We start from the raw sequence: 27,778 nt of genomic DNA on the forward strand, positions 1-27,778 counted from the left end.
GAGGCAAGCTCACACTGTGTTCTTTACCTTGGGGAACATAGTATTGGTATCTTTATCTTCTGTTATCTTGTTTTTTTAGAGTACTACAACATCTTTGAGATTTCTGCTTCACTGCTAAATTTAGCTAAAATTGTCCAATGGATTCAGTAGTTACTAGAGAAGAACTGACAGACAGATGATGGCTCCATGAATCTTGTTATCAGACTGAAAAAGGGATTATTTTCCTGAGCTATCACAGAAGATAAAGCCAGTAGGTTAGGGAAGGACAGGCTAACAATAACATAGAGTATGACCAGGTCATCAGTCCTTTCCAGCCTTAGATGGTCTAAGTGCTAGTGGGCATGAGTGACATGTTACCCATTCCTACATAATCTAGACATTATCCAGGAACTGTGGCAAGGAAGAGTTTTAATGAGGGATTTGTTGAAAGCTAATGAAGTAGTTTTATGGATGCTTATAGGAAGCTTCTTCCAGGTGTGAAGGGCAACTTGAGAGAAAGTATAGCGGGAAAAAATGGAAAGTTTAAACTTTGAGGGGGACTTTTCTCCTATTAGTGTAACTAAGCAATGACAATTTAACATCTTCAGTTTGTTAGGTACCCCAGAATTTATTAGATAGCTTGAACTAAACAGTTTGCTGATTGCAGTGGAGCATCAATTTCTTTTTACAGACAGTTTTGGCAGCTGCCAAATCTCCAGGAGTTACTCTCTTTCCTACCTGGCAATGGACTCTCGTTTCCCTATCTCATGTAACACCTGTTTCCACACTTTTCTACCCATCTCAGGACACCTTTCCACCCCTGCCCACTCAGCTACAGGCATGTATGTTCCTTTCAACTGCCAACCTTTTTCTCGTCAAAGACAAGCTAGGAATGCCAAGCAGCAGCACAGGATTTTCCTTCCTGCCTCTGTGTTTACCCACAAATACTATTTCCACTTCCACTGCCCAGATGGTGCCCCTGCTGCAGAAAATATTCACATTTTCATACTTTTCCAACGTTTAAAATCCAGATACTTGATTCAAGGGAAGACCCTTGCATAACCCAATGCAATCCTCAAGGGACCACATCCCAGGAATTGCTACATTAGGATATATTACCATCTTGGATTTTGTAGTTCCAGTAATGATTTTTCCGCAGTTGAATGTGTGCCAGTCCCACTCAATGTGACTCAACTCAGCCAGAGGTTACAGACCTCTGTCACTGGTATTAGAACTGGGCCCAGACAGAGCAAATTATGACTAGAGCTGAGAAAGCAATTAATAACAACTAATTTGTTTCCCAAAATTCATTTCTCCTTTGCCCTCAGAACAGCCATGAGCATATTTGCGATTTCCTCAGATTTTGTTTTTAGTGGAGTTCTTTAAATGAATGTGCTTTGGAATATTTTAGAATATTTTACTTTCTAACTGTATTGTGGACCTTTGAAACCCAAAGCTCAGTTTCTGTCCCTCAGGTAAAAACGCTTGCTTCCATTCTAGCTGAACGTTAAGGCACTTCTAGCCAAGTACTGGCATTAGAAAATGGAGATAATTCTTCTGCAAGTTTCTGCACAAGCACAAAGCCAACTTGGAATCCTTACTGATGGCTTTAATTATGGGAACCAAGCTTTAACTTTACAGATTCGCACATATGGCTGGAATATGCATGCTATGAATATTTATTTCAGTAGAATTCAAGTTGTCATGGACTGTGAAACAAAATCAAGGACCTGATAAGTTCAGTTAAAATGCAAGCAAGCATGTTCCACTTCATAGCAGAGACCAGAATATTTTGTGCTGCTTCTAGCACACTTCCAAAATTAGAAGAAAAAAGAAGCAATGTATGTTTAGATGGCTAAATACTTTAAATGTTTGTAAAATGTTTTGTGGGGTTTTTGGTTTGTTTTTTGGTTTGAGTTTTTGTTTGGTTTTGGGTTTTGGTTGGTTGTTTGGTTGATTTTTAGGGTGGACAACAAATGACAGCTATCTGTAGAAGTTTTTCTTGGTTTGGGGTGGAGGGGGGCTAACCATATGGTCTAGCTTGCTATATGGTTTAGTTAACAGGTCTAGTTTAGCACTCTTCTGTGTTCTGAGCCCTGATACTTCACACTTTCTGAGTGGTTTCGGACTTCCCTGAGCTACCTATAATACCCTGTCTAAGCAATTCATTCTGAAACAAAGACAAGAAGACAGAAATGTGGTGTGTTTGTGCTGGATCCAGTAATACCACTAACAACAGTGATTAACATCAAAATCCAGCTGATCAAAATTTCTTAGTTAACTTGTGGGTGAGGTCAGGGCAGTAAATGAGCCTGCTCTTGAGGCTGCAAAACTTGGTATTAGACCTGAGAGGCCTGTGTTGATTCACGGTTGTACCCATTACATGGAAGGTGGCTAACTTGGGTGTATTCTGTTAGCCTGTCAGCCTAAGAGGGAACTGGTAACAGTCAAAGGTATTCATGACCCTGTGGAGGAGAGCTGACAACAGCCACTGTCTGCTCAGTAAAGAAGGCAGGGGGATGTAGAAAATGCTCCAGGAAGGAGCGTGATGCATTTTCATTCTGGGCTTTAAAGATCTGTGACTGTTTGGTGTTAGAGACAGTAGGGATTTTCTAGGATCCCTCAGTTCAGGTTCTTATTTTTCTCTTTGTCTCAGTAGCTCATCTCAGGGAGGTGTTTTGGATCGGGTTCCTTCCTCTCCCAAATTATTCTTACACTCCTTACTACTTCTTTGACTCTGACCTATTAATCTTAATTTCTTTGACTTCTCTCTCTGTTCCTTGGTGAAGAATGAGTTAGGGAGTGTGTGTGTGTTTCTGTAATTTCTTCTCCTTTGTTCCTCATTACCTTTGCAGCTGGTTAGAAGGAACTGAAACTGTGAGGACATCACCCAAACCTCTTTAATATCTGTGGGCTTTGGATATGGTTGTCAGAAGGCAGACCTTCACTATGGCCCAAACATTCTGCACCCAAAGCATCTGCAGAATGTCATTAGCTAGGAAAGCAGTTTCAAGAATGACAGTTTTTTGGAGAGTAGCTTTACCTTTGTTACCCTTCTCCAGCATTACCTCCTTGAGGTACATCTGTTGTCTTGACAAAAATAAAAATAAAATAAAATAAATGGAAAAGAAAAGCTGAGAAAGGGATTTCATGTACTATATCTGCTTAGTCTGTTAAATCAAAGTTTCACCTATATTGAAATCGTTGTAGACTATCCATAATTTTCCCTTTTACTTATATTTAAATGGACCATCGACTCCCATGGAACTACACTCCATGGTTACTGTTTAGATTACTATGCAAACTGGCCTTGTGGATGGTGCAACACATGCTCCCACAGCATTGCTGTTGGGTTGCAGTAATTGTGTGTGCATGTGCTTCAGTGGACGACTGAGGGTTAAATGTGTTCCCTTGCAGTACGTGCTTTCTGATGAGTTTTCAGAGTTCTTTATAAATCTATTTTCTTTTCACCCCTTTCATCTATTTGTTGTGTATGCCCACATGACCTCCTGAAAATACAAACACACTCTTTTATTTGCAGAGCCTATTATCAGCCTTGTCTTTAGCCTCACGATAAAGGTCAAGTAGATTAGTTAGGGAGGCTCTTGCCTTTCTAAATCCACATTGGTTATCTCCTTCTAGATAATTACTATCCATGTACTTCTCTAATGTGCCTCAGGGTATAGTTTCCATTCCTTGAATACTGCAAGGTTACATTCATCTACTTTTGACACATTTCACTGGCTTTCAGCTCTGCTAACTGATTTAAAACCAGTGCTTTTGTGATTAGTCATCTTGGACAGAGGAAATAGAGCAAGCACTCAGGAAGAATATTATTCTCTGATGCAAATCCTCTAAGAAACATTTGTGCTACACCAGCTAATGTTTCTGACTTTTCATGTCGCAGTTCTTCAGCTACACATGCTCTAATCTCTTCCTTCAATGCTGTATTGCCTATGCAAATTCATACTGTTTATGGAAAACCTATGGGAATAAAGGAGCACAACAGTAAGAAAGTGATGACTAATATTAACCTCCCTATAACCTCTAATCAGACTTTAAAATGCAACTGAAACATCGAGGCTTTCCAGGTTCTTATTTTTAAAAATAAAAATAATATTCTGATATTAAGATGCCCACATGTCATACCTGTCAGGAAAAAGAGAAGAGAAGAGAAGAGAAGAGAAGAGAAGAGAAGAGAAGAGAAGAGAAGAGAAGAGAAGAGAAGAGAAGAGAAGAGAAGAGAAGAGAAGAGAAGAGAAGAGAAGAGAAAAAAGAAAAACATATCATAGAAAAAAAATATAGCAGATTTTCTCTATTTCGTGCTCTGTCTGATAATAATTGCAGGAGAAACTTGAGGGCTTTAAACACATCTAAACATGCAAGATGCAACTCAAAATTACTTGCTTCCAGTGAATGTTCCTTATCTGCTGGATCGTCAAGTTGGATAACTATCCTTTAATAGGTGCTTTATCCATAGTTAAAGATGTCCTTTTTTCCTGATTCTCATTATTACTGTTCATCACAACAGGACATTTTAAATGCTACATAAGATAATATGGCACAAGGAATATGGAGAAAATACAGTGTTTCTTTCAAGATCTTTACTCTCCTCTGTGATTTGCTAATGAAAAGACCTGTTCCTGCCTCATTTACACTTTCAGTATAATATTGATTCCTGATGTGATTACAAAGTGGGAGCATTTTGATATTTCAGTTTTGGCAGTACTGTATCTTTAGAGGCCAAATGTTTTCTTGTGTGATGTATCTTTTCAGCAAAGCAGCATGAGGATTTATCACAGTAAGCAGCACTGTTTCTCCAAATAATTCATACCAGGCACTGTGTGACTGTTTCACTATTTAACTCCTCCCTTAAAAATAGAAAACATAATAGTAGGTGTAGTAGTACCAGTAGTAATAATAATAACAAACAGTCCATGTTACTGTGCCCAATACAGATTTACCAAAGATAAAATTTCTTCATCCCCAGAGGGATATTTACATTTGTAACTACTGTTCATTTGTACCTAATGCATGTGTCCTGTTATAGTAAGGAACACAAAGCTTCACGTATACATTTTCCTTCCATCCTCTTTCTGTGAGCACAGGTAGACAATTTCTCCCTATCACACACTTCCTGTTTTTGCTAATTCTCCAACAGTACATATGGAATTAAATAATTCAGCCATAGTTTCATACCTAGGAAGCTTTCCTTTGCTTGAGGTCAGCATGAACAAAAGACATTGAGGTCAAAATGAAGACATACTTGTTTGCCTGTTTCCCTGTTACCCTTAGCAAAAACCCCTTTTATTGCGAGTGTGTTTTCAATTATGAGAAGATTTAAGCACTGCAGAGACTTTGTCAACATATTGTCATTTTGTATGCTGTTCAGATGCCACTGTATGTGGGGTGTGGTATAAAAGCCAGGCTACATTGTGCTGTATCCAGCCTAACATTTTTCATTGTTTTTACATCTGTTTAATTAAATCCTTCAAAACGCTGGTATGTTTTTATTCATATGGGTTTCTCTATATATGCAATATTCTGTGCTATTTCTGAATGATTACATCATCTCTATAGAAGGAAATTAGGTAAATATTGCAATCTACAAAATATTTTTCAAATGCTAAAGCTCTGACCTTATAAAACAAAGAAGCAACCTTGAGTCAGCCAACCAAGAGCTTTTTATCAGTTTAATGTAGCAGAACTTGACCAAACGGGCAAATTTTTTATTACCTTGCCAGGAATGTGAACACTGCAGCTGCATTTATGTATCCATATTCATTATTGCTAGTGTTCCTCCTGGATTATGATTGATCCAGAAGAATTTGAATCTTCATTTTGAATTTTTTGCTTTTTTTTTTTTTTTTTTTTTAATTTTGGTAGCAGCAGACAGAAAGAATACTCAAAGCATTCATTATTTCTTTCAACAATTTGCTGGAAGTGGCAGAAGCTATTAAAAAATGGAGGCATACATATCTCATGCTATTCAGCTGACTGGTAATTAAAGTGCAATTAAATTTTTCATGGTGTAGATCGTGTCTATTTTCCAAAGAAATTAGAAACTGTGGCCCTTTGAGAATTGTGCTTTTAGTCTATAGACATTTACTGCTACAGCATTTATTAAATGCAATCATTGATGAAGTTTGCACATTCAACATACTTATAGGAAGAGGTTTGCAGTTAGGTGGCTTCTCTGTTTGAAAGTGTGTTGTACCTATAAAAATGCAGTGTACTGAAGCTTCCTGTACGTGTCAAAGATTAGTAAATTACAAGCAAAAGCAATCATTTTTTTATCCTCATTCTAATTTGGAGAATCCAAGTGTGGCACAAATTGCCCCACAGTTAGGAGTCTGAGCCAACTTGACAGAAAACTGAGATCATAAGGTGATCTTGAATTATTAATGATGGGGGATATTCAGCACAGTGAGTTAGGTATTCTGAATTTACTTCTCAAGGAGCCCTTTTCTCTGTACTGGCCATACTGGGAACCTGGAAAAATTAAGCTTCCTATCCAGGCATCTGAAGTTAGATGCCTGTGAACTGACAGCGTGAACATACTGTTGGGATAAGTCCTACTCTCACTGTCATGTAAAAGTTTTCTAACGGTACATTCAAGCATAGTAACAGAACTGATTATTTGTTAACTGTTTAGAACTAACTGTAGGTAGCTCTGTGAAGGATTTAGACACGTGCATCAGGCCCGTGGAAGTCAAGTAAGCAGACGCTTAAGCACTTATTTCAAATGCTTTCCCGAATAGAGATAGAATTAGTGCTCAGATGCTTAGAAGATGAAGTGTGACGTACAGTACAAAGACATGAAATGACCTCAGAACAAACACTGAAAGATAGATGGACAGAATACAATGTACCCCCATAAAAATTCAGTGTCGGGTGATTAGAGGATTCCTAGAGTGGGAAAAGGTTCAAATTCTGCTTTCTTCAGGTACTGCAGAATATGTGATTACCTAAGAGGGATTTAAATGAGGCAATAGTGATATTCTGGCAATTTGGCATGAGAGGAAACATGAGAAGATACAGAGAAAAATGCTCAGGAAAAAAAATATCTCAAATCTGGTATCGTTAATAGATCAGACAGGATCTGATAGGAGAAAGTCTAGTAGAATGCGAAGCCTGAATTCTGTAGTTCTTTCAGTGCAAATTCTCCACCTGAAGTATCTGTGGCTTTTCACCAGGAATTGTGAGGAAAATAATTCCAGTAGGTGTTCCTTTATTTCATAATTTAGCATGGATCTAAGTAGTTGAACATTTGTCAAAACGTCTCATGTCTCAAATTACAAAAAGGTTTTCTGTCAAATTCTGGGGATAAGTAGAGGTTCCAGATTTCAGGATTCTACCTTCCGTAGAAATGATGACTAATGCAGAAATGTAAAGGAATGGAGAAACCTGTAATTACTAAGAATCCATTAATCCTAAATAATTGCTCATCCGGGATCATATTCCAACTCTGTATACAGTGCAATTTAATAATGCATTTAAAGTCTTATATTTATGTGAACAAAACAGGTAATCGAAGGCTCATGGATCTTGGGAGCTTAGTACAGTACTTGTCCTGCCCTGTGTTTCCTGACACAGAAATGAATTTTATTGAGTACCACTAAAACCTCTTCCTTTAAAGAGAGCAAGAGAGAGAAACAATCTTTTTCTTCAGAGACTGCCATCCATCTTCCTCTTCGGGGCAGCCTAAATGAGAAAATTTAGTACTGTGGCTGCAGTTGCTTGCACTTGCTTAGTGCATGTAACCACTTTGTTTTGCCATGAAAAAGGAAAGGGTGACATACAATTGAAGTGACAATGTCTGAAAATTTTGATTTTGATTTGCTAACAAACTCCTTAATGTTCAGATTCCAGCTATCTTGACAGGTATATTCATAGAGGATGAAATTCACATGCAGCCAGCCAGCCCCAGGCTTATGCACCACATAAATCCTGTCTAAGCCTTTAAGATGTGCTCTAAGTGGGCCTAATTGATGTACAGGACCTGTACTGGCCCTTATACACATGGGAGAATTGCTCCCAGTTTTTAGGCTTGCAATAATTAACTATTGTACTTTGCTTTGAAATCTTTTATTCTTTTTGATCTGCTTCCATTTTTCTTAGTCAATTGCTTTCATGCTGCCTTCTGTTTAAACACAAGCAAAGTGGAATATTTGAGATCATGAGATATATATTAGATGCAAACACAAATGAAACATATATTGGAAAGGTCAGCATTCAATAAAAATTCAAATCAGATATTCGGATCTGATTAGACACTGTGTGATCTGTGGAGTATGCACATGGGGATTGTGCAGCAAATCCACTAAACACGATTATGGGAAAGCACACATTTTGTAAAGGACAAAATTCATCATAACCCTTAACAATTTGTAAGCCATAGGTGGAGACTAGAATTACTATAGCAACTGATAGTGTGTTTGTTGGTAGTTTAGCGTTTGCTAGTACATTAAGCACAATATGCCACTTCTGATTAATACTTCATAAATTATATTTTTGTACTCTCAATTTTGGATCAAAATGTAGCACAAACCAGCTTATTACATAATAATGTAAAATATATTCTTTTACATAGTTTGCACCTTCCCCTATTTTGTCTAGTATCTGAAAGGACTTTTTTTTTCTCCACATTAGCCAGTTTTCTAGCTACCTCCTGTCCACTTAGAGCAACTCATACAGAAAGCATCAAGTATTATTCTGAAGAGAGGATAATTACATGTTCATTGAAAAATAATCAGGCTAAATATGAAATAACTCTGCAGTAGTTTTCAATGACAGCATCTACAACATGGCTGAAGTGATTACTTTGAATTCACACCTTTAATAAATTCAAATTAGCCTTGAAAGTCTATAGGTAGACAAGCTGTCTAACTCTGGTATTATGCAGAAAAATTATGTCTCCCCAAAAACTGCAGTTATTTCCAAATTCCTCCTAAAAATCAGTGTGATTGCCCACATATTATAAATGCTGAAAATTTGAAATTGTAATCTGAACATTGTTTCATGTCACAGTCATAATTTCTAATCCAGTCAACTCAAGGCTCATTGGGATAGTCCCACATACACTGGCAAGTGTAGAACTGAGGTTTGACTAAATACTCTTTCTTTAAAGTATGTGTAAATTTTTCTTTAATCTATTTTGAGTTATTGACCTTATCTGTAAGGTAGAGACATTTGTTGGAGATCATGAAGTTCTACATAAAGTGTTAAAATGAGATATTGTAATACACACACAATGAGGTAATCAATAGCAATGTTGTGATATGGTTACTGGGTGACAAAGACACACTTGGGTACGTTGCTCTACAGGTATTAAGTGCTGAATTGCTGAATTCTTCACTGCTCTGAGGTATGGAATCTATTCTTCATGTAAATGGTCATTCGCTGCTTTTAAAAAGGAAGATTTACCTTGTAGGATCACACTACAAAAGCATTGGCAATGAGAGTATGTGATGGGAGCAGTTCAGTCTAGTGCACCAAGCTCATGTCTCGGGTTTGGTACCCTACTCTGTATGTGAGTGATGTCCTTAAGAACCCTGATGGCTGTGGAGGTTGGTGATTTGTCAGCAGCCCTTTGCAGGCATAGACATGGGAAAGATGTTCAGTGAAGGAGACTTTGGGATGGGTAAGTCATGTTAAAAGCTAAAGGAGACTTAGTGGTGGAGGGTTCAGAAGAGGCTTGGCTGTTCCCAAAACAAGAAGACAAGGCTGCTGAAAGAGAGAAAAAGAAGAGGTGAGTGTATGTGCTCTGGAGCAGAGACAAACCAAGGCATTCCTGTACTCTATAACCCAGTAATCTCTCCAATTATTACTTCTGTGTTGAGGCAAAGATAGCCTTTTTGAGTGGTTGTTTTCAGATATAAATATTTCTTCACATGAAACTGGCTTAAAATTTTATGTCTTCTGTGTTGTTTAATATTGTATGACATACTGTATGAAATGGATTGCTCTATGTTCTATCATGTAGGAAAACAAAAATTTGTGGTATGGTTAGATTTAATGTCTGGGCTCATATTTTTAAATGCTAAGGCAATCTGCATATCTGCATGTATTAATTTTAAATCTACTTATGTCAGGGTGGAAATACTTCTACTACACAGTAGTGTTCATGCTGTCAGTGTACTGCCATGCACAGCAAAATTTCCCTCGGCTCCTCTCTATTTGTAATCAAATGTCATGGAGAAGATAATACTTTACAGTTTTAACACATCTACTATATCAGGACTCAAACCAGCAATGAAAAATTACATGTATTTTGCAAAACCTTACTTGCATGTTTAGCATTATTTGTACTTTATAGCAATGTATAAAATAATCACTTACATGGGTAAACTATCCAGACCTTCTGCTGTGTTGTAGCTAGATAAGTCTGTGTTCAAAAGTGGGCTTTGTTCCTACCTCTGTTCTGGAAGTGCACTGTTAAAGAGACTGATCTAGAAATGCATAACTTTGTGTTTCCTTTTCAGGTAATTACTATTTTATACTTAAAATCAGATTTATACAAAATAAAACAAAACCAAACCAACCAAACAAACAAAAAACCAACAAAACCCAAAACAAAACAAAACAAACCAACCAACCAAACCAAACCAAACCAAACCAAACCAAACCAAACCAAACCAAACAAACTAACCAAAACAAAACAAACAAAAAAAAACAACACACACACACACACACACACAAAAAAAACAAAAAAAAAAAAAAACAAACCAAAAAAACAAAACACACCCAAAACAACAACAACAAAAAAAACCACAGTAATCCAGGTACTTTCTGAGGAGAAGGGAAGTTAGATCTCAAAATCATGGCCTAAACACCAAGGCAGTGGTCAGTCAGCTTTAGGATGGGATCTAGAACATGCCTGGAAGAGCTAAAATGGTCATGTGGCAAAGCTGCTCAGAAAAGTCAAAGCAGGAGCTCAGTGAACAACATGTCAACCCTGTTGCCTGTCAGTAGCAGATCTGGATGAGAGCAGATGTGATGATTCAGGGCTAAGGACAGCAGTTGATGGTAGCACTAACCAAGCAAGGGCTAGAACTGAGTGATATAGTTTCTTCTATGCAGGTACAAGTCTTATCAGCTGTTTTTCTGATAAGGGACAATGTAAAGAATTGCCCTGAATATCAAGGACTGTGATAAGGTATGTAGTTTTTGCCAAAAAAATCCGCAGAAAGCCAGTAAGCAATTAGCTGAGCCCTTTCTAAGAAATGGTCTTTCATGTGAGTTAAAGTTTGACAGAGTCTTATGAAAACGGGGAGGAAGTGGACCCAGAACATTGTTTGATGTACCATCATGAGGAGAGAGGGAGGGAGGGAGGAAGGCAGGAAGGAAGGAAAGAAAGAAGGAAGAAAGGAAGTCCTTTTTATTACAAAAGCTTGCAGTGCCATGGTGTGCATCTGCAAGGTGACTCCAAGAAATATCTCAATTTTTTGAGGACAGAACCTGTCACCTAGCAGAGGTCTTTTTCTGCACCCTATTGAGATACATCTTGTCCACCATGAAATACAAATTGGAAGTGGTACAAAAACCCTCTGAATGGATGCCATGAAAGCAAAAAAATATCTAAGCCATATTTCAGAGACATCACAACTTGACAATCAAATGGTCAGGTCCCATTGTACTACTTCTCAAAATCAGATGTAGCCATGACATTTTGGTTTTGCTCAAGGCAAATAGATGCCATTTTAGATTTTGATGCCTGCTTCGTCCCATAGATTTGTATTTAATAGCAAAGACTTCAAATGTTGTTTTCCTATGCCTCACAAAAGAGTATTGACAGATATCCTGGCTGCCTCCTGTATCAATTTAGAAAAATGCCCTCTAGGCTTCAGAGATTAATGAACATACCATAGATCAATGGGTAGTTTCCTGAGGCTTTATGCACAGTACACCATTGCATGTCTTAACGTGTAATTTTCAGTGTGTATAGGGAGTTTCCTTTGAAACAGCTGTTAGTGGTCTAACAGTTGCATCAAAGACGTGTATCTTGCATGTAGCCCATCCAATGAGCAATGAGCCTCCACAGGACCTACTACTTTGGTTATGTGTAGGTAGACAGGACCCAGGAGTGGAAAAATAGAAAATGATGAATAAAAAGATGTCAAGAGAAGGTAAGAGTGAAAAAGCAACTCCGTGGGATAGAGAATAGTGAAAGAATGGAATATAAAGGTAAGGATAGAGAAACTAGGAAAGAAAGATACGAAAACTAGAAGAGGAAAACGGAGAAGAAAACAGCAGACAAGTATCTGGGAAGAGGGGGAAAAAAGGTAATGATTTCTTCTTACTGTTAAAAATAATGACTTGTGAGGTAGACTGGACGTTCTGCCTCAGACACAGCTGGTATGTATAATGGGAAACCAATACTAAATATTGTGCCATAGGGTTTTAGCTGACAGAGGGGTATAACCTGGGATACAGGATGATATTGTAATCCAGGACACATAGATCTGTTACCCTGACAGCTCTGCTGCACTTGCACAACATCTTGCTGGACTCTTCCCAATGTGCTGGCTGTTATTTCTGAGCTAGAACTGTGAACCTTGTCTCACTGTGCAGAGATTGTGTACTGGGAACTGTGGGCCAAGTATTAGAGAGTCCTTCCTTAGCTCAGTGGGACACAACTAACATTTGATAGAAAAAATCGTAGTTGATACAGTCCACATGTGTTTCCTTTGCTCCTTTCCCCTCTTCCATTCATCCATAAATCAGTGTGCTGATTGCCCCCACAAAATTGGCTGAGAGAGAACTGTGGCTGCTCATGGTTTCATAATTTTAGACAGCTACAAATGATTTATTCATGTGTTTTAGGCATAATAGTGCAGTTGTAGCTCTTCTTTTGTGCCTGCTACCCTCAGTGAACAGTGTGCAAGGTAAACATTTATCAGATGGTTTTGGAGGATTGTTGTCAGAAGTGTGCTGCATCAATGGGATGTCTACCTGCAGCTTGAAAGCAAAGGAGGTTGGACATAGAATGTCTGTACCTCCAGTGGTGCCTGCACAAGTATCATTGCAAGGGCTGGAATGAGCAGGTCCCTGTCAAGTAACTCCACAGGATTCTCTGTGCAGCTTCCAGGGTTTTGTTTGTTTGTTTTCTGATGGGCTTATGCCATATTCTTCAGTGTCAGGTTCAGCTACTGCATGTGTGGTGTGGCCCAGAGAGGTGGCTGCTGTTCCATGGCTGTCTTCACAAGGGCTGGATTTCCCATTATTGAAGAAAATATTATCCTTCCAACAAACCCTTCGTGTATTATTATGTAGTATCCACTAAGTGGAAGAAAAAACAGCTAATCCTTTGGGAACTGGGTTCCTGTTTACCGTGGCTTGTATTTTCAGTCTAGGAACTCTTTGTTTCTGACTCCGCTGAAGAGGTGTATTCAATAGGTCTCTGAATGCATTGCACTTTAGCTTACATGAATTGTCCATCCCTTATCTTGCCTATAGAAATGTATCCATGTCACATCAAGACACAAGCGTCTAATGACCTAATCTAGAAACACAATCCAAAACCTCATACTGAGAAATTTGACACAAAACACCTGTTGGAGAGTCTGTTATCCTTCTGCCTCACACACCTTTTAAAAGCTCCAAGTGGCTGGGCCACGTAACTATAGCTAGTTATAATTTTGCTAAACCTCAGAATCTTTTAGAACAAAAATGTATGATTACAAGACAGTGGACTGAGAACATAAATAATTTTGAGCTTTTAAAAAAAATACTGTGCATTCTAAGCGATGTTCTGGAAATTTGGTTTTGATTCATTAATGCTGACAATAACATTGTTTTATAGTTCTTAGAAGCATCGTGTTCCATGTGCTAGCAAAAGGTGATACGACTACGGCAGTCTATACATCAAACATTAAAATCAGTGCTATTGTACCGGTTTACATCAGTACAAAGTGCCTTGAGATGTTCTGTTATCTGTAATATACATTTAGCCATTGGAGACAGTAGCTCACAGACTAATGTAGTGCCTGAGACAATGTACCACACAAAGCATGAAAACTGAATATTTGCTTTACTTTACAGTAACTGAAATATTCATTTCATGGATCTACTTCCTCCTCAAGCAATCTTCTCTTGAATTTTTTTTTACCCCCTGCCTGTTCTGCCAAGGTACAACGATGCTCATTAATCAAGGTGTACAGCAAACATGGCATTGCTTGAAAAATGCTTGCTCAGTGAACATGCTACTTTCAATTACAGAGAATTCAAGCATGCCTTGGTCTTTTGAAGTATTGCACACCATTTCCCATGCCATGAAGAGGCATAGTGGTGTTGCCTGAAAAAAATCTCTCCTTTATATTCAGCCAGCATTTCAGGCAGCACTTAAGAGCCTGGCAGAGATTATTGCTCATGATTGCTGTTCATAAAGTTCATAGCAGGTCTCCTTTTTTCTCTAAAGAATGCTATTTCCCCCCTCCCCTTTCTTCCAGATTGTTTTATTTCCTAGGAAACTCTGGAGCAATTTACATGCCTTTTGGGTCATGCAAGAAATTTTCTATCCAGCTGAGCAACTGGATAGAAGTTAAGCGTGCTCCAGTTCAGACAGATGGTCTTGTTTAGCTGTCACATTTTAACTGTGTAGCTTACCAAGTACTTGTAATTCTGTCCAGAACTTATGCTAATATTTTCAACTTCTACAGAATCTTCCTATTGAGCTCTCAAAGCTCTTCACAAACACAGCTGAATTCAGCCTCATATCAGCTCCACTAAGTAGATCACTATTCTCATCTTAAAGAAGGAAGAGCTGAGACATGTGGTGAGATATCTAAATGAGATATCTGACATCAGGCAATGGAGTTCCTGTTCAGACATGCTGATAACAACTTATGCATAAGAATCTCACTAAATTTTGTAAATGCTGCTTCAGCTGTTACTGTTGCTATTGTTATTTGATAGTAAGTATCCAAGAAGCAAGGAAAACTGAAATGGCAGCTGGTAAAGCACAGGCCTGACAAATTTTGGAAGGTGACAATACTGCGGGTGAAAGCAATAAAGTTGTAAAAGAGGTGAGTCTGGAAGGAAGCTGAGTGATCAAAAATGAGGGGATGAGCCAGCCAGCCATGACAGGACATTGAGATTAATGTCACTATGTTCAACAGCTACCGAACCAAATCAGAAGCCTCCACACACTGAGGTGCATCAGATATCTGCTGTTGGGATGACTGTGATGTTGGGGAGGGAAGGAGAGATTCTTGGTCTTACTTTTTTCTGTAACTCCTATATTGCTATTAACATGAACCCTGTTGATAAACAGAATGCCACAGTGGTAGTTACTGCAAACAAGAAGGTGTTTACTCAGGGAACAACAATGACACAAGATATCATAAAGCAAAAAGGACTGTTTTCCTAAAGGGATGCAGAGTAAAACCCTTTCTGTATTTGGTTAGCTTCAGTATTAGCTATGGACATGGTACACTGCACTTCCAAAGTAAAAGTGGTGCTCAAAAAGCATCCTCACGTCAGAGGTGGCACCAAATGATAGAAGAATAAGAACCATAGTACTTTAGAAGGGGGAACGAGAGGGCCATCACCTCAAAGATATAGGTCAAATTCTGAGGAGTGTAGATTTTCTAAAAATAATCATGCAAGACTGTTTTTGTAAGACAATATAATCTAAATGAAGTAAAATACCACAGAGCTAAGCTTCAATGAAGAATGTAATGGAGTATTACAGAGTCAAAGTCATTCTTGTGGGTCACTTGCACAAAAATAATAAGGTGGATAAGAAAGTGCGTAAGAAAAAGGCAGATTTGGGAAGATATCAAAACAAGAGGGAGATTCCTGTGAGTTCTTTCACAGTCTTCTACCTGTTCTAAGCTGGAAGCTTATTGTTTGGAAGTAGCAGACAGAAGGTTTGGTGATCACAGGATGACTGTCACGTGCCAAATTATGTAGTCATGGAAGAAGAAAATATGAAACTGAACTTGGCTATCCATATGGTTTTTGATAAAAATTCAACTGCACCTAGATATACTGTATAACAGTAGAGTTACTGTCTGTGTGAGACAACATATTTTTATTTGTTCTGAACCTGCCAGTTATTGGTCTCATCTGATATATTCTGGGTATTATGAGAGATGATCATTCTGCATTTGCCTTTTCCATGCAGATTGTGATTTCCATGCAGATTGTGATTTCATAGATCCATTGTCAAGTCCTTCCACAATTATTTCTTTTGCAGGCTTCCCCTGGTGTTTTTATTTATTCCTTCATTGCACTCCCTCTAACTGTCCTCATTATCCTTGTCTATACCTTTCTACTAAACTCTTCTGAGAAGACAGAATCAGAAGTACATGCAATACCCAAGATATAGGGATGTGATGTATTTTTGCAGCATTTGTTTGTTTTCTTTTCCTAAAAATATACCAATATTTGTTTTGCTTTTTTGACCATACTGTTCACAGAGCTAATGTTTTCACAGAAATATCCATTATAACTTCAAAATCTGTTTCCCAAATTATATGGGTTACTTCAGAACCCATCGCTGTTTATCTAAATGCTTACTGAAACAGTGACCTGTATGTACAAAGAAAAACAAAACAAAAAACCAAACCCAAAACAAACAAACAAACAAGCAACAACAACAACAAGGGGCACAGAAGAAAAAACAAGCCCAAACTATCTAGTCTCCAGAAGGGGAAGGTGACAAAAATCTAGCCAAAGAAAATGCTGCTTTGATTCTTTTTTGACCCACACCTGCTGGGAGGAAAATGACTACGTGACTATGTCTCTCCAGATTTGAGCCATCCTGTCTGAAACTGATATTTGTAATCAGTTCAGTTTCTCTGGAGTATTACCTGGAGATGCAATAGAAAAGGAAAAAAGGAAGTTTGATACTATTGCTTAAACCAGTGATCCAACTCACATGCTATCAGTCTTTTGCATTACAACAGATTTTGGAGGAGATCTGAGATGCTGGTGAGCAAAGAGAAGACATTTTGCAGTGAACATGTCAGCCGTGTCCTTCCTCGTGCAGCCTGTGCTTGCACACACACCCGCACACACACACCACACTCACACTCGCATACATGAGATACTGAGGCTGGACCATTTTTCTTAACATCAACAGCTGGTCACAGGTTTGCTGCTGGAGGTGAAGGTGACACCAAGGTCTTTGTCACAATTTATAGTGTCTCTAGACTATATTTTCTTTCTATATGTTACTTCTGTTTCCATGCGTGTTCTCTTTAACTAGCTTTCCCATCCTTCCTTTGCTTACTTTCCTACACTTCTTGTGTTTTCTGGCATTCTTCCAATATACTCTATATGGCTTTTAAAATCTTTTTCTAAATCCTTTGAACTAAACTCTTGACCCTAATCTCTTACTTTTCTGGTTATGCAAGGACTAAGATAGTGTGTTCCTATCTGCAGTGCCAGTCCGTCCTACCACCTTTAGCCGTAAAGACGGTGAACTCATGACAAAAAAGCCAAGAGCTACAAGATGTTTTGAAGATCAGCCAGGGCACAGGGTCAATCTACAGAAAATATTTTCCTATTTCCATGCCAGATTGAGCACTCTTTCTTTCCTTAACATCTCTTAATAGCAGAAGACAAAACATTTGAAGTGGACAGTTCAAACAGACAGTGTCAGCATTTTAAGTGGATGGGCTAGATATTTCGAGAGCCAAGATGAAAATTGCAGTTTATACCACTTCATCATTTTATTAAAGTTATCATTCAAATCTTGGCAGAGCCAGCATCTGGAACAATATCCATTTTAATGTGACATAAATTATCACTGTAAGGAATACAGCAGAATGATCAGCACACGGAGAGAAATTATTTCTGAGATGGATAGCTAACATTTCTTGAGAATTCCTTTGATTTAAGAAGTGTGACTGCTTATTTGATCACATCAGATAAAGTGCTGAAACAAACAGTAATGGAACAGTATGAGATGCAGATGTGATGAAAAATATTTTAAGCCATAATTTCACAGATCTAAATCCTGAACTGTTTCCAGAGGTAGTTATTTCACTGAAATAACCAGACATTTCTTGAGTGAGGAGAGAACTTTAAAAAAAAAAAAAAAAGAAAGAAAGAAAGAAAAATAAATTTAATTTAATTTGCAAAATACAGTGAGCTACGTATAAAACTACATTTACTTTAATTTGAATTGACAGAGTCAGACAAGACAGCATAGACACAAGAACCAGGCTCTGCATGAACCAAAAAAACATTCTAAAGTCATGATGACATCTACGTTCAATTCTTGGTTTTCCCAGAGATTTTCTCATGTAACATTGGACAAACCGTTTATTTGCTTGGGCCTCTGTGTCTTATCTGTGCAGGACAAAGGCTGTCATGCTGTGCTCTTTAGTGCTTACTATGATGAGGCTTGTACATGAATTGTGGTCATTGGTGAAAATTTCAGTATAGGGGATATGAAAACTTTTGCCAATACAGCAATAATACAGATAGAAAGCACATGTAGATTAGACTGCAAAAATGTACGGCCAGGCTATATTATAAGTGTATGGAGACTTCCAAGTGAACTCTGGTCAGAGGTGTTAGTTCTGCACATCTCTACTGATACCAGACCCCGGTTGGCTAAGAAATTATGCAGAATTTATGCTATTTGCATGATTAAACCAGAAGTAGAGTAAGTCGCTTAGGGGTAAATAATGCTTCAATGTAACAGATAGTCAACTTTTCCTGTTGTATTTTGCAAGAGGTTTTCCAATATAGAGTTTATACTTATAGTAATGATTTCTCATCACTGGCAAAGGTTTTTTGTAATGTTTTAAGGGCTGTGCAGTAGCAGTTACTTCCAGGAAACTCTCCATGCTTGTGCTGAGGAGCTGATCCCAAAATCCAAGTAACAGAGGTCCAGTCTGGGAAAAAATAGAAAAAGATGATGGCAGCATTTAGCTGTTCACTGATACTTTGATCATCTCAGTGAGACATGGTGATGGGGAGATAAAATGGGCAATAAACATTTCAGGACAGCTGGAGTATATCAGGTCTGCCACAAGTAGAGGACTTAATCTGCTACTCCAAAAATGACATGGCTGCTGCAGAAAGTATAAGGGAAGTTGTAGGGTACTGAACTGATTTAAACTTATCTGGTCATCCATGGCAAATAGGAAGTTGTTAAGAGAACAAAAGGAAGAGAGGGAGAAAGAGAGAAAGCCAGAAAGCATAACAGTTTAACACCATTATTATTCCAAGAAAAAACATACTATCAACATGAAAGCCAGGCCAGTACTTTTTTGAAGGCTTTCACAGCAACCCCTAAAGGTTATACAGAAGCTAGTATAGATATATTGCCCTTAGAAATTTTACAGTTCCAACTAGGCTTGTAATATTTAGCATGCAAAACAGATTCACTTAGTCCAGTTTCAGTGCCATGTTCCTATTTCCTCCAAAAGTAACTCTGTAACCTGGTTACATCCCAGGCAAAACTCCTGCACAGGGCTTGTGCTTATTAAAAAATACAAATATTGAGCAAATTATGTAAAAAGCTGCTTAAGATTGTTTTCTATAAATAGGGCATTGCTTGTTAAGCACTATTTCAGCCTCAAATTGCTGGTTTTGGAGCAGGAATTGCTAGGTGAAATTCTGTGTAGGAGGTCAGACTGAACAGCTGCAGCACCTTTGGAATTAAGATCTGTGAGTTCCTAAATGAACAGTTTGTTTACCTGTCTTATGCTCTTGAGACATATGATTGTTTGACTATTCATAAAATAACTGGTTCCTCCCTGGAAATGTTGATAGATACCAAATGTTTCATACTTTTTAGCACAAATTAGAATTTGTCCTTAAATTTGTCCTAAAAATGTTTCTCACAATTCCCATATATATAGAACCCATTCATCATCTCAGCCAAGGAGTAGAAATAATAACATGCCAATTAGATGACCAGTCTCACATCCCTAAGTAATGCAGAAACAAATAACTGGACAACAAAAAATACAATTCCTCAGCTGAAGTTCATTGAATGTACTCAAATACTGGGGAGGTCAGTAATTAAGAATGAGTCAGAGAAAGAAAAGAAGGTTGAACTTATTGGGCTCTATGTTTGTGGTGAACATTTCCACCAGCTGTAGCTAGTATGTTTGTGTCATGAGACTGATGCTGTCCCCTTTGCATTCCGCTCACCACCTGTCCTGAAGCCCAGGGGCCTCTTAATTCCTTCTCTGTTGCTGCAGCTCCTAAGTCTGCTTTCTGTCTTTTATGCTGTCATATTTACTTGCACTAAAAGGTACTGCAAACCAATTTATGGTTATGTATAGCATCACTTTTTACATGTCATCATATTACAGATCCTTGTAACATTTCCACTTTAAATCTTTATTTCAGGTTTTATAAATCCTGCCTGCTTCTAATTACATCAGTCTTGAGACAGCAGTGCAAATGTTAACCCCACAGACTGATTTACAGGCAATGGTAGGCACCTATTTATTTTAAAATATGAGGCATTAGAAAAGGCAGTGATTTTGCATGGTTTTTTGGTTTGGTTTGGTTTGGGTTTTTTGTTTGGTTTTTTTTGTTTTGGTTTGTTTTTTTTAGTACTAGGCTTTAATTCACAAGAGAACACAAAAGCTCTGATTATTTACCCTGCAATGGGAGATAAGTTGAGTGGAATTAATGGAACTTCAATATCAAGAAATAGAAGAAACTGACTAAAATTTGTCATAGGGGTTGCCTTTTTATGTTGTCCTTTACATCAGAAAACAAGGGATTGCTTGGAGAGATTCAGAGGTAATATATAGAATGAAGAAAAATATTTTTTTCTTTGTAAAGTGTATGATCAACGACTGCTCTGGGAGTTAATCAAGACAAAGCTTGTGGCTGAATTACAAATAGGAACTATTGATCTCACAGTGTATTAGAAGCAGCTGTTGCTTTGCAGAGTATGGGTCCTGGCTGTTGTGCTATACCGTGTTTGGATGATGGTGACAGTGGAGGACTGCAGGGGTCTGTCTTGGGACTTGGCGTGTTTAACATCTTTATCAGCGACCTGTGGGAGGCAGGAGAAGGCACTTCTGTGAGGTTTGCAAGTGACACCGAACATGGGGGACCAGTCCATGGGCAGGAAGGCAGGCTGGAGAGATGAGCCAGCATGGATGCTGTTGGTCATAGGTGCGGACAAAGCTGTGCTGTCTTATACAAGCACAGGATGTGGTACAAAATGTACAGATCCTTCTCAGTCTCGTCCAGTTCTCTTGTCTACCGTGCAGCCTCACTTGTTAGTTCTTTTATTGTTGAATCTGTCTTTGCAAGTGAACTACTGGGCATTGACCAGTGCCAAGGGCCAGGAAACATCACTCCACAGAACTATCTTTATTTCAGCTTTCAGTATGTTACTGTTCCCCTTGCCATCCCTCAGGCCTTGGTAGATCTCATAAAATCCTTTTCAGATTGAAATCCTAGTCTTCCCAAGCTGCAACATGTTTTACAGCATGTATTCCTCATAGTTGTCTTAGTCTCATGTTGACAGTCTTTAGATATCAGTTCCTTGGCTGGTAAATGTCTTCCTTATTCTTAAATGTATCCACTTTGTTTTGTTCAGAGCAATGTGTGGGGATAATAAAATGGCTCACAAATATCTGACACTGCTTCTTACTTCTTTATACCATGACAGTTTTTTAATAATACTGAATCCTAGGGATGCCTGGAAGAAGCCAGCAGCATTTTTCCCACTTAGATATTTCCCAGAAGAGTTGCAAGCTGCCTGGATTTCTCTAGTAAACTCACTCAATGGATGTGCTTCCACAAAAGATGTTCCAATAGTTTAATAGATTTATTCCAGAATATTATAATAAACAGTTGTTTCAGTTGTCAGTTTTAAGGCTTGCAAAATGTAACTATGTACATGCATAAGATCAGAGCATAAATCAGCTTTAAAACAGCTTTGTAAATATTTATGAGCACAAGGCTCTTTGTTTCACACTTACTTCTTCTGTGTCCTCACCTTAAATTTTCACTTCTTTTAGTTTATGGCTGGTACTCTGGGCCGAGTACCTGACATTGCTAAATTACCGCCCTTTTTCTATGGTGTCACGTGTACTGTAATCCTAAATCTTTACTGACTGCAGGTGAATGTATGACGTATAGAAAGAAACCTTTTTGCCTGGAGAGGCAGATTCTGAATTCTGATGGACTGGTGTGAGGTTTAGCAGGCACCACGTTGCTGAACTAAAGCATGGCCTGCATTTGTCTACGTGAGCTGCCAGGCAAGGCAGGACCCAAGTTCCCCATTTGTGCTAATATTTTGAACAGGGCTGGTTATTTAGGAGGGAGTAGAAAAGGGGAGACATTAAAAAGATGGTTGAAAGGATGAAAGGTAAAGGTATGGAATGAAGAAGATGTGAAGAGGCCATGCAGGAGCAGTGGGGAAAGAATCAGAGCTGTCAGGATGCAGCAGAGAAGTCTAGTGGGTGCTGCAAAGACCATCTCATGCAAAAGTCTTTGCCTCCCTGGCTCCTTTTCTTGTGGTCATGATCCTTGTCCCAGGCATCTTGGCATTTCAGTGGCCCAGAAGAGGGGGAATGACCTCTTTACTCCTCCCTTTGAAGCAGTCACAGGTGAGGGCAGAAGTACTCAATCAAAAAGGCATATTTTTTTGGCAATATTTACAAAGTTGTGCATGTGCTCACTACTCCCATTTGTGGTGTGTTAGCAGTGCAGTTTCTATTACTCTTCACTAATTCACATCAAAATCTCTGACCTAGTTGCATTTTCTCCATATTTAACTAGTAGTACCATGTTAATTGATATAATAACCAGAAACAAAATCTATAAATCAACCTACTGATAATTTTCCAGTGTTTGTTTAACCAGATCCTTAAAGTTCTTGAGTGGTCATTTTGGACTGAGATAAGTGCTATCTTTTTTTTTCTCTCTTGTCTGCTGGCTCTCCAGCCTCTTTGAACTGCAGCCCACAAGGGGTCTGAACAGGTGGTGGTTGTGGCAATTCAGGATGATTATTCCCTTTGAGGAGCTGGTTTCTGCTGCTTTGTGAGGGGCTTTGGCACATCAAGAGCTGTTGCTCCTGAGATCCTGCCAGGCACACTTCCCATGTGTTCCTGTATGTCTTTGCTGAAACTGCGTGGGATCAGCAGAAGAGGGGTTTTTGGGTGTGAAAACATTTTCCATGATGTTTACACATCTTCATTTGAGATTTGTAAGGACAGCCAGATACACTGCCATTTAAACAATTTATTGTATTTAATAATATTTGCATTTTCATTAGTGAAAAATAATGGAGAAAGGTAAGTCACTCATTTGCATGAAAACTTATCAGAAGATTTCTATACATTGTACACATTTACATCATTTAATGTCCTAGCATGCATTTAATCACACCCGTGCAGATTTAAGTGTCTTTCTGACTGCAGCGATATCATTCATTAGCAAGTCCCCTGAAGTTTGATGATCATAATTTTGGCATAAACAGGAAAAAAAAAATCTCCAAAGAGTAGATTTTGGGAAGTTTATTAGCTCTTCTTCCTGCAGTCGTGACAAATTTTGTATTTTTTTAGACACTCTTCAAGCACACCACTGGTGTACTTGAGGAAATAAAATGCTGTTTGACCAAATAGGGTCTTTGTCTTTGGTGAGTCACACTTAAGGCTTTTACACTTTTTTTTTGTATAGTTAGTCAAAAAAGACCTGAGATGTTTTGCAGGTGACTTAACCTCTAGGTGTGTCCCTTCACCTCATGTTTCCTGCTGGCCAGTTCCAGGCAAGTGGCATCCATGGCTTTCTGCAGCCCCCAGGTTGTTCTTCCAGGACACAACACTCTCCACATCCAGGACACAGGGCTGGGGTGAGATCCAGGTGCTGTGAGCCAAAGGCCAGCAGGCTTTGGAAATATGAAGTGGTCACCGTGAAAGCATGGACATTTCCAGAGCATCTTGAGAGGAATTAATGATGACGTCGCTCTCGGTCTACCTCCTAGGAAAACAAAAAAAGAAAAAAAGTGAGCGTAGTTCTGTTTTTAACTCCAGTTAGATTGATGGAAAACTTCTGCTTCTGTGAAATTAAATAAGAATGGGAGTATATCCTCACACTAGTAGATACCTTGCCTATATGCACAAGCCAAGTCTGAGATGTTTCCTTGGACGTGCAGCACCAGTTCTTTCTGCAACAGAGCAGCAAGCAAACCCTCAGAAACAGTGGCCTCAATATTACCTACCTGCTTTACCTGCATTCCTTCTCCTTCATCTTGGAGGATCCAGGACTGGGTTCCCTGCTGACGCTTCCTCTTAAAATTATACCTCTCCAGAGACTTGAGATTGTGAATGACCTCTGTTTGCAACACTAAGTACAGTAAATTCTATTGTATTATCCAACAGTAGCAAATGAAATAATCCCACTTCCTTCACTTTCTAACAGGATAATGTTAAAGTCGTTCCTCTGAGATGGAGAGTAATAATTTGATAATTCCCCTCAGTATTTCATGCTTCTCAGTAGTGCAGCTAATTTTCTCTGAGTACCTTATTAACATTCACAATGACTTTGCAGTCCCACCCTAATAGCTCTCCGCAGAGGCAGTGACTGTGAAGGTGAGAGCTGACAGTGACACATTTTCCTCCTTTTTCTCTGCAGACTGTATTATCCTGGTTTCCATCCACTGAGGGCTGTCCAGCTGATGCGAGTGGGCAAACTGCAGTACAGTCAAGACATGTTTCCTCAAGCACTGGAGACCTTGAAACAGGTCAGTATTGAGAAATGTTTTTTCTCTGTCGCCCTCCCTCTCTTCTCCTGAACCTGCTGTGTGTCCCCCTTCTGCTGGGACACATACCTTTGGATGCTCCTCACTGCTTTTTCCATCAGTGGTGTTTCCCCAGGCTGCAGCTGGGTGTGGTGATGAGTCAGTATTGTTCAGCGCTTCAGGCACTGATTTCCTCCACTATCAGTCACTGCTAATTACAGTTTGATAGCTCAGAGATGCCTGGATGAACAATTACTATTAGATCTGCAGGGATAAAAATGCCTCAGTGCCTCATACTCTCCTTCTCTCCATAGTAAAGGGAATCTGGGTACTGAATGTACCAAAACAGAAACAGAGCTGCAGTTCCTACCCTCTTTATTCCCTATCAGGGATTTGTGATTACAGATTGGAGAACTTTGCCTTTAATGCTTATATGTTACACTCAAATCAACAGGCATCTTCTCAATCCCTCCTATTTCTATATCATTCATCATCTTTCTCTTCTTTGATCTGGTTTCGCAGCTGGTGCTTTGCGAGTTACATTTCAGCTTTAAGCCACCCCTGTTGTACCTGAGCTGAGTTTTGTATTCATTTCCTCCTACCTCAGGCTCTTATTTGTCCTGGCGTTATATTACTTTTAGTGTCATCTTAAATATATTGAAGAATGTCCTCAGGACATAGGCTCTCACTTGCTTCCCATCTCAAGCCCTCAATCACTGCTAGAGTGTTTTGCTCCCCTGGAAGATGTGCTGCCTCCAGTTCCCCTCGAAGAAGTCTTGTGCTTATTGCCTTGTATTATTGATTGTCCTGGCATCAACTTGGCCTAAAGACAGTACATGCTTTGCGTGGTTCTCCCTCTCATCTCTTGGCCCACCTTCCCGTGCCTGACAAAGCCTTGTCCACCGAAAGCCACCTGGCCCAGCTACTGGCCTGTAGCTGCTTGGCAGGATCAGGCCCCAGCGCTGGCACCACTATAGTAAAAAAAGTGCAGAAGTTGTTTGTATGTCCCCTTTGTTTAATGTCCGTCATATGTGGAGAGCTGGTCTTGTGGCAAAGAGTTAGGGCAGCTAGTTGGGATAGAAGGGGATGGGTGTCTGTGCTGGGAGTGGAGTGAGAAGTGGTTTTCATTCCTGCCTGGATCCCCTATAAAGTTAATATCAATTATGGCTCTCTAGATAACATAGTGGTTTGTACTTTTTGACCACCTGTTTGATTTCAACATCTGATTAATTATGCAAGGTGAATAACTGATAATTTTCACATGTTGAAATAATAAATTAGTATTTAATACAATGCCAGTTTTACTAACTCTTTGTAACTTAAATCTTCACTTGATATATTTAACCTAAATTGTGGCCAATTCTGATTATTATGAAACAGATGGAAAAGTAATCAATTCTCTTTTCCATGCATCTTTCAGAAGTAAGTCATGTACCTGTCATTTCCCCCATATAATATTTATAATTTCCAAACATTCAGACTTTCCTTTTTAGCAGGTGGAGTGAGACCCCAGTCAGAGGAGCTTCTATTTTCATTTATACTGTTGCAATGTATCAACAGGAATACTTGTAATTGCATTTCTAATATGATACCACATTAAGTTACAGAATCACAAAATGTTTGGGATTGGAAGGGACCTCAAAAGATCATCTAGTCCAGTCCCCCTGCTGAAGCAGGAACACCCAGATGAGGTTACACAGGAATGTGTCCAGGTGGGTTTTGAATGTCTCCAGAGAAGGAGACTCCACAACCTCCCTGGGCAGCCTGTTCCAGTGCTCTGGCACCATCACTGTGAAGAAGTTTCTTCTCAAATTTAAGTGGAACCTCTTGTGTTCCAGTTTGAACCCATTACCGTTGGCTGTCACTGAGAAGAGCCTGGCTCCATCCTCGTGACACTCACCCTTTATATATTTGTAAACATTAATAAGGTCACCCCTCAGTCTCCTCTTCTCCAAACTAAAGAGACCCAGCTCCCTCAGCCTTTCCTCATACGGGAGACACTCCACTCCCTTAATCATCTTTGTTGCCCTGCACTGGACTGTCTCCACCAGTTCCCTGTCCTTCTTGAACTGAGGGGCCCAGAACTGGACACAATATTCCAGATGTGGTCTCACCAGGGCAGAGTAGAGGGGAAGGAGAACCTCTCTCGACCTACTAACCACCCCACTTCTAATACATCCCAGGATGCCATTGGCCTTCCTGGCCACAAGGGCACAGCGCTGGCTCATGGTCATCCTGCTGTCCACCAGGACCCCCAGGTCCCTCTCCCCTACACTGCTCTCTAATAGGTTGTTCCCCAACCTATACTGGAACCTGGGGTTGTTCCTGAAATTAAATTAAACTGGAGTTAATTCCCCTAGAGATATATGAATGCTGTTCATCAGTGAAGGTGGAAGTTGTAATGGGGTTTTGTATGTTTTTAGTGAAGAAGTTGCCCATTGCAAGCCAGATTGCTATTATATTATCCTTTGAATACTGAGCAATGCCTAACACAGAAACCTCTTTTCAAGCTGTGATCTCCTCTTTCCCTGAAAAGGGAAAATAAGGTGCTGATTACCATTTTATGCCATACTTCAGTGCTTCTCTAACTGTGGTCTCCAAGCCATTAGTAGTCCACAAGGCCATGGTAAGTGCTTTACAGCTGAGATGCAGAACCATTTACAAACTCAATCCATCGTAGTTTTGCCTATTCCCTGTGCGGCCTCCCCTTTCTCACCATGTGTGAGACAGGGAGAGACTGAACTCCCACTCTCTGGGAACACAGCTGAGAGGAGGAAAAGCTTCTTATCATCCTGTTTCTCCATGTAACTTGTGAGCACAGGACACAACATTTCTTTGGAGGAGATCTGAAATTTATTCCCTTCATTGCTGTCCACACTGGCACAAATTAGAGTGAGATACAATTCCCAGTTTTTTGCAAGTAAAGGTTGTGATTCCTAATATAACTCAGATAATGTCCTAGAGTTATATGAGAACAGAGTTTGTCCCTTTGTGATTAGATGTGTCAACAGAGCATGCCACATGCTCAGAGCAGAAACTCCATTACCTTCTCTGCTTCATTACTCTTCTTAATACACTCTGACACTGAATAGCACCCTGTTGGAACCCTCGTCAGAC

The 27,778-nt window shown here is 39.2% G+C and overlaps 1 protein-coding gene across 3 annotated transcripts in view; it reads left to right on the forward strand.

The window, feature by feature from the left end:
* Positions 1-27,778, forward strand: part of SMYD3 (SET and MYND domain containing 3) — a 404,221-nt gene that overhangs the window by 368,876 nt on the left and 7,567 nt on the right. For all 3 annotated transcript variants that reach the window (XM_065835829.2, XM_065835830.2, XM_071806199.1), the window contains one exon: positions 24,556-24,664. In XM_065835829.2, the coding sequence (XP_065691901.1) occupies positions 24,556-24,664 (109 nt within the window). The remainder of the gene's footprint in view (positions 1-24,555; positions 24,665-27,778) is intronic.

Source organism: Patagioenas fasciata, chromosome 3 (genome assembly GCF_037038585.1).
Source record: "Patagioenas fasciata isolate bPatFas1 chromosome 3, bPatFas1.hap1, whole genome shotgun sequence".
NCBI lineage: Eukaryota > Metazoa > Chordata > Aves > Columbiformes > Columbidae > Patagioenas > Patagioenas fasciata.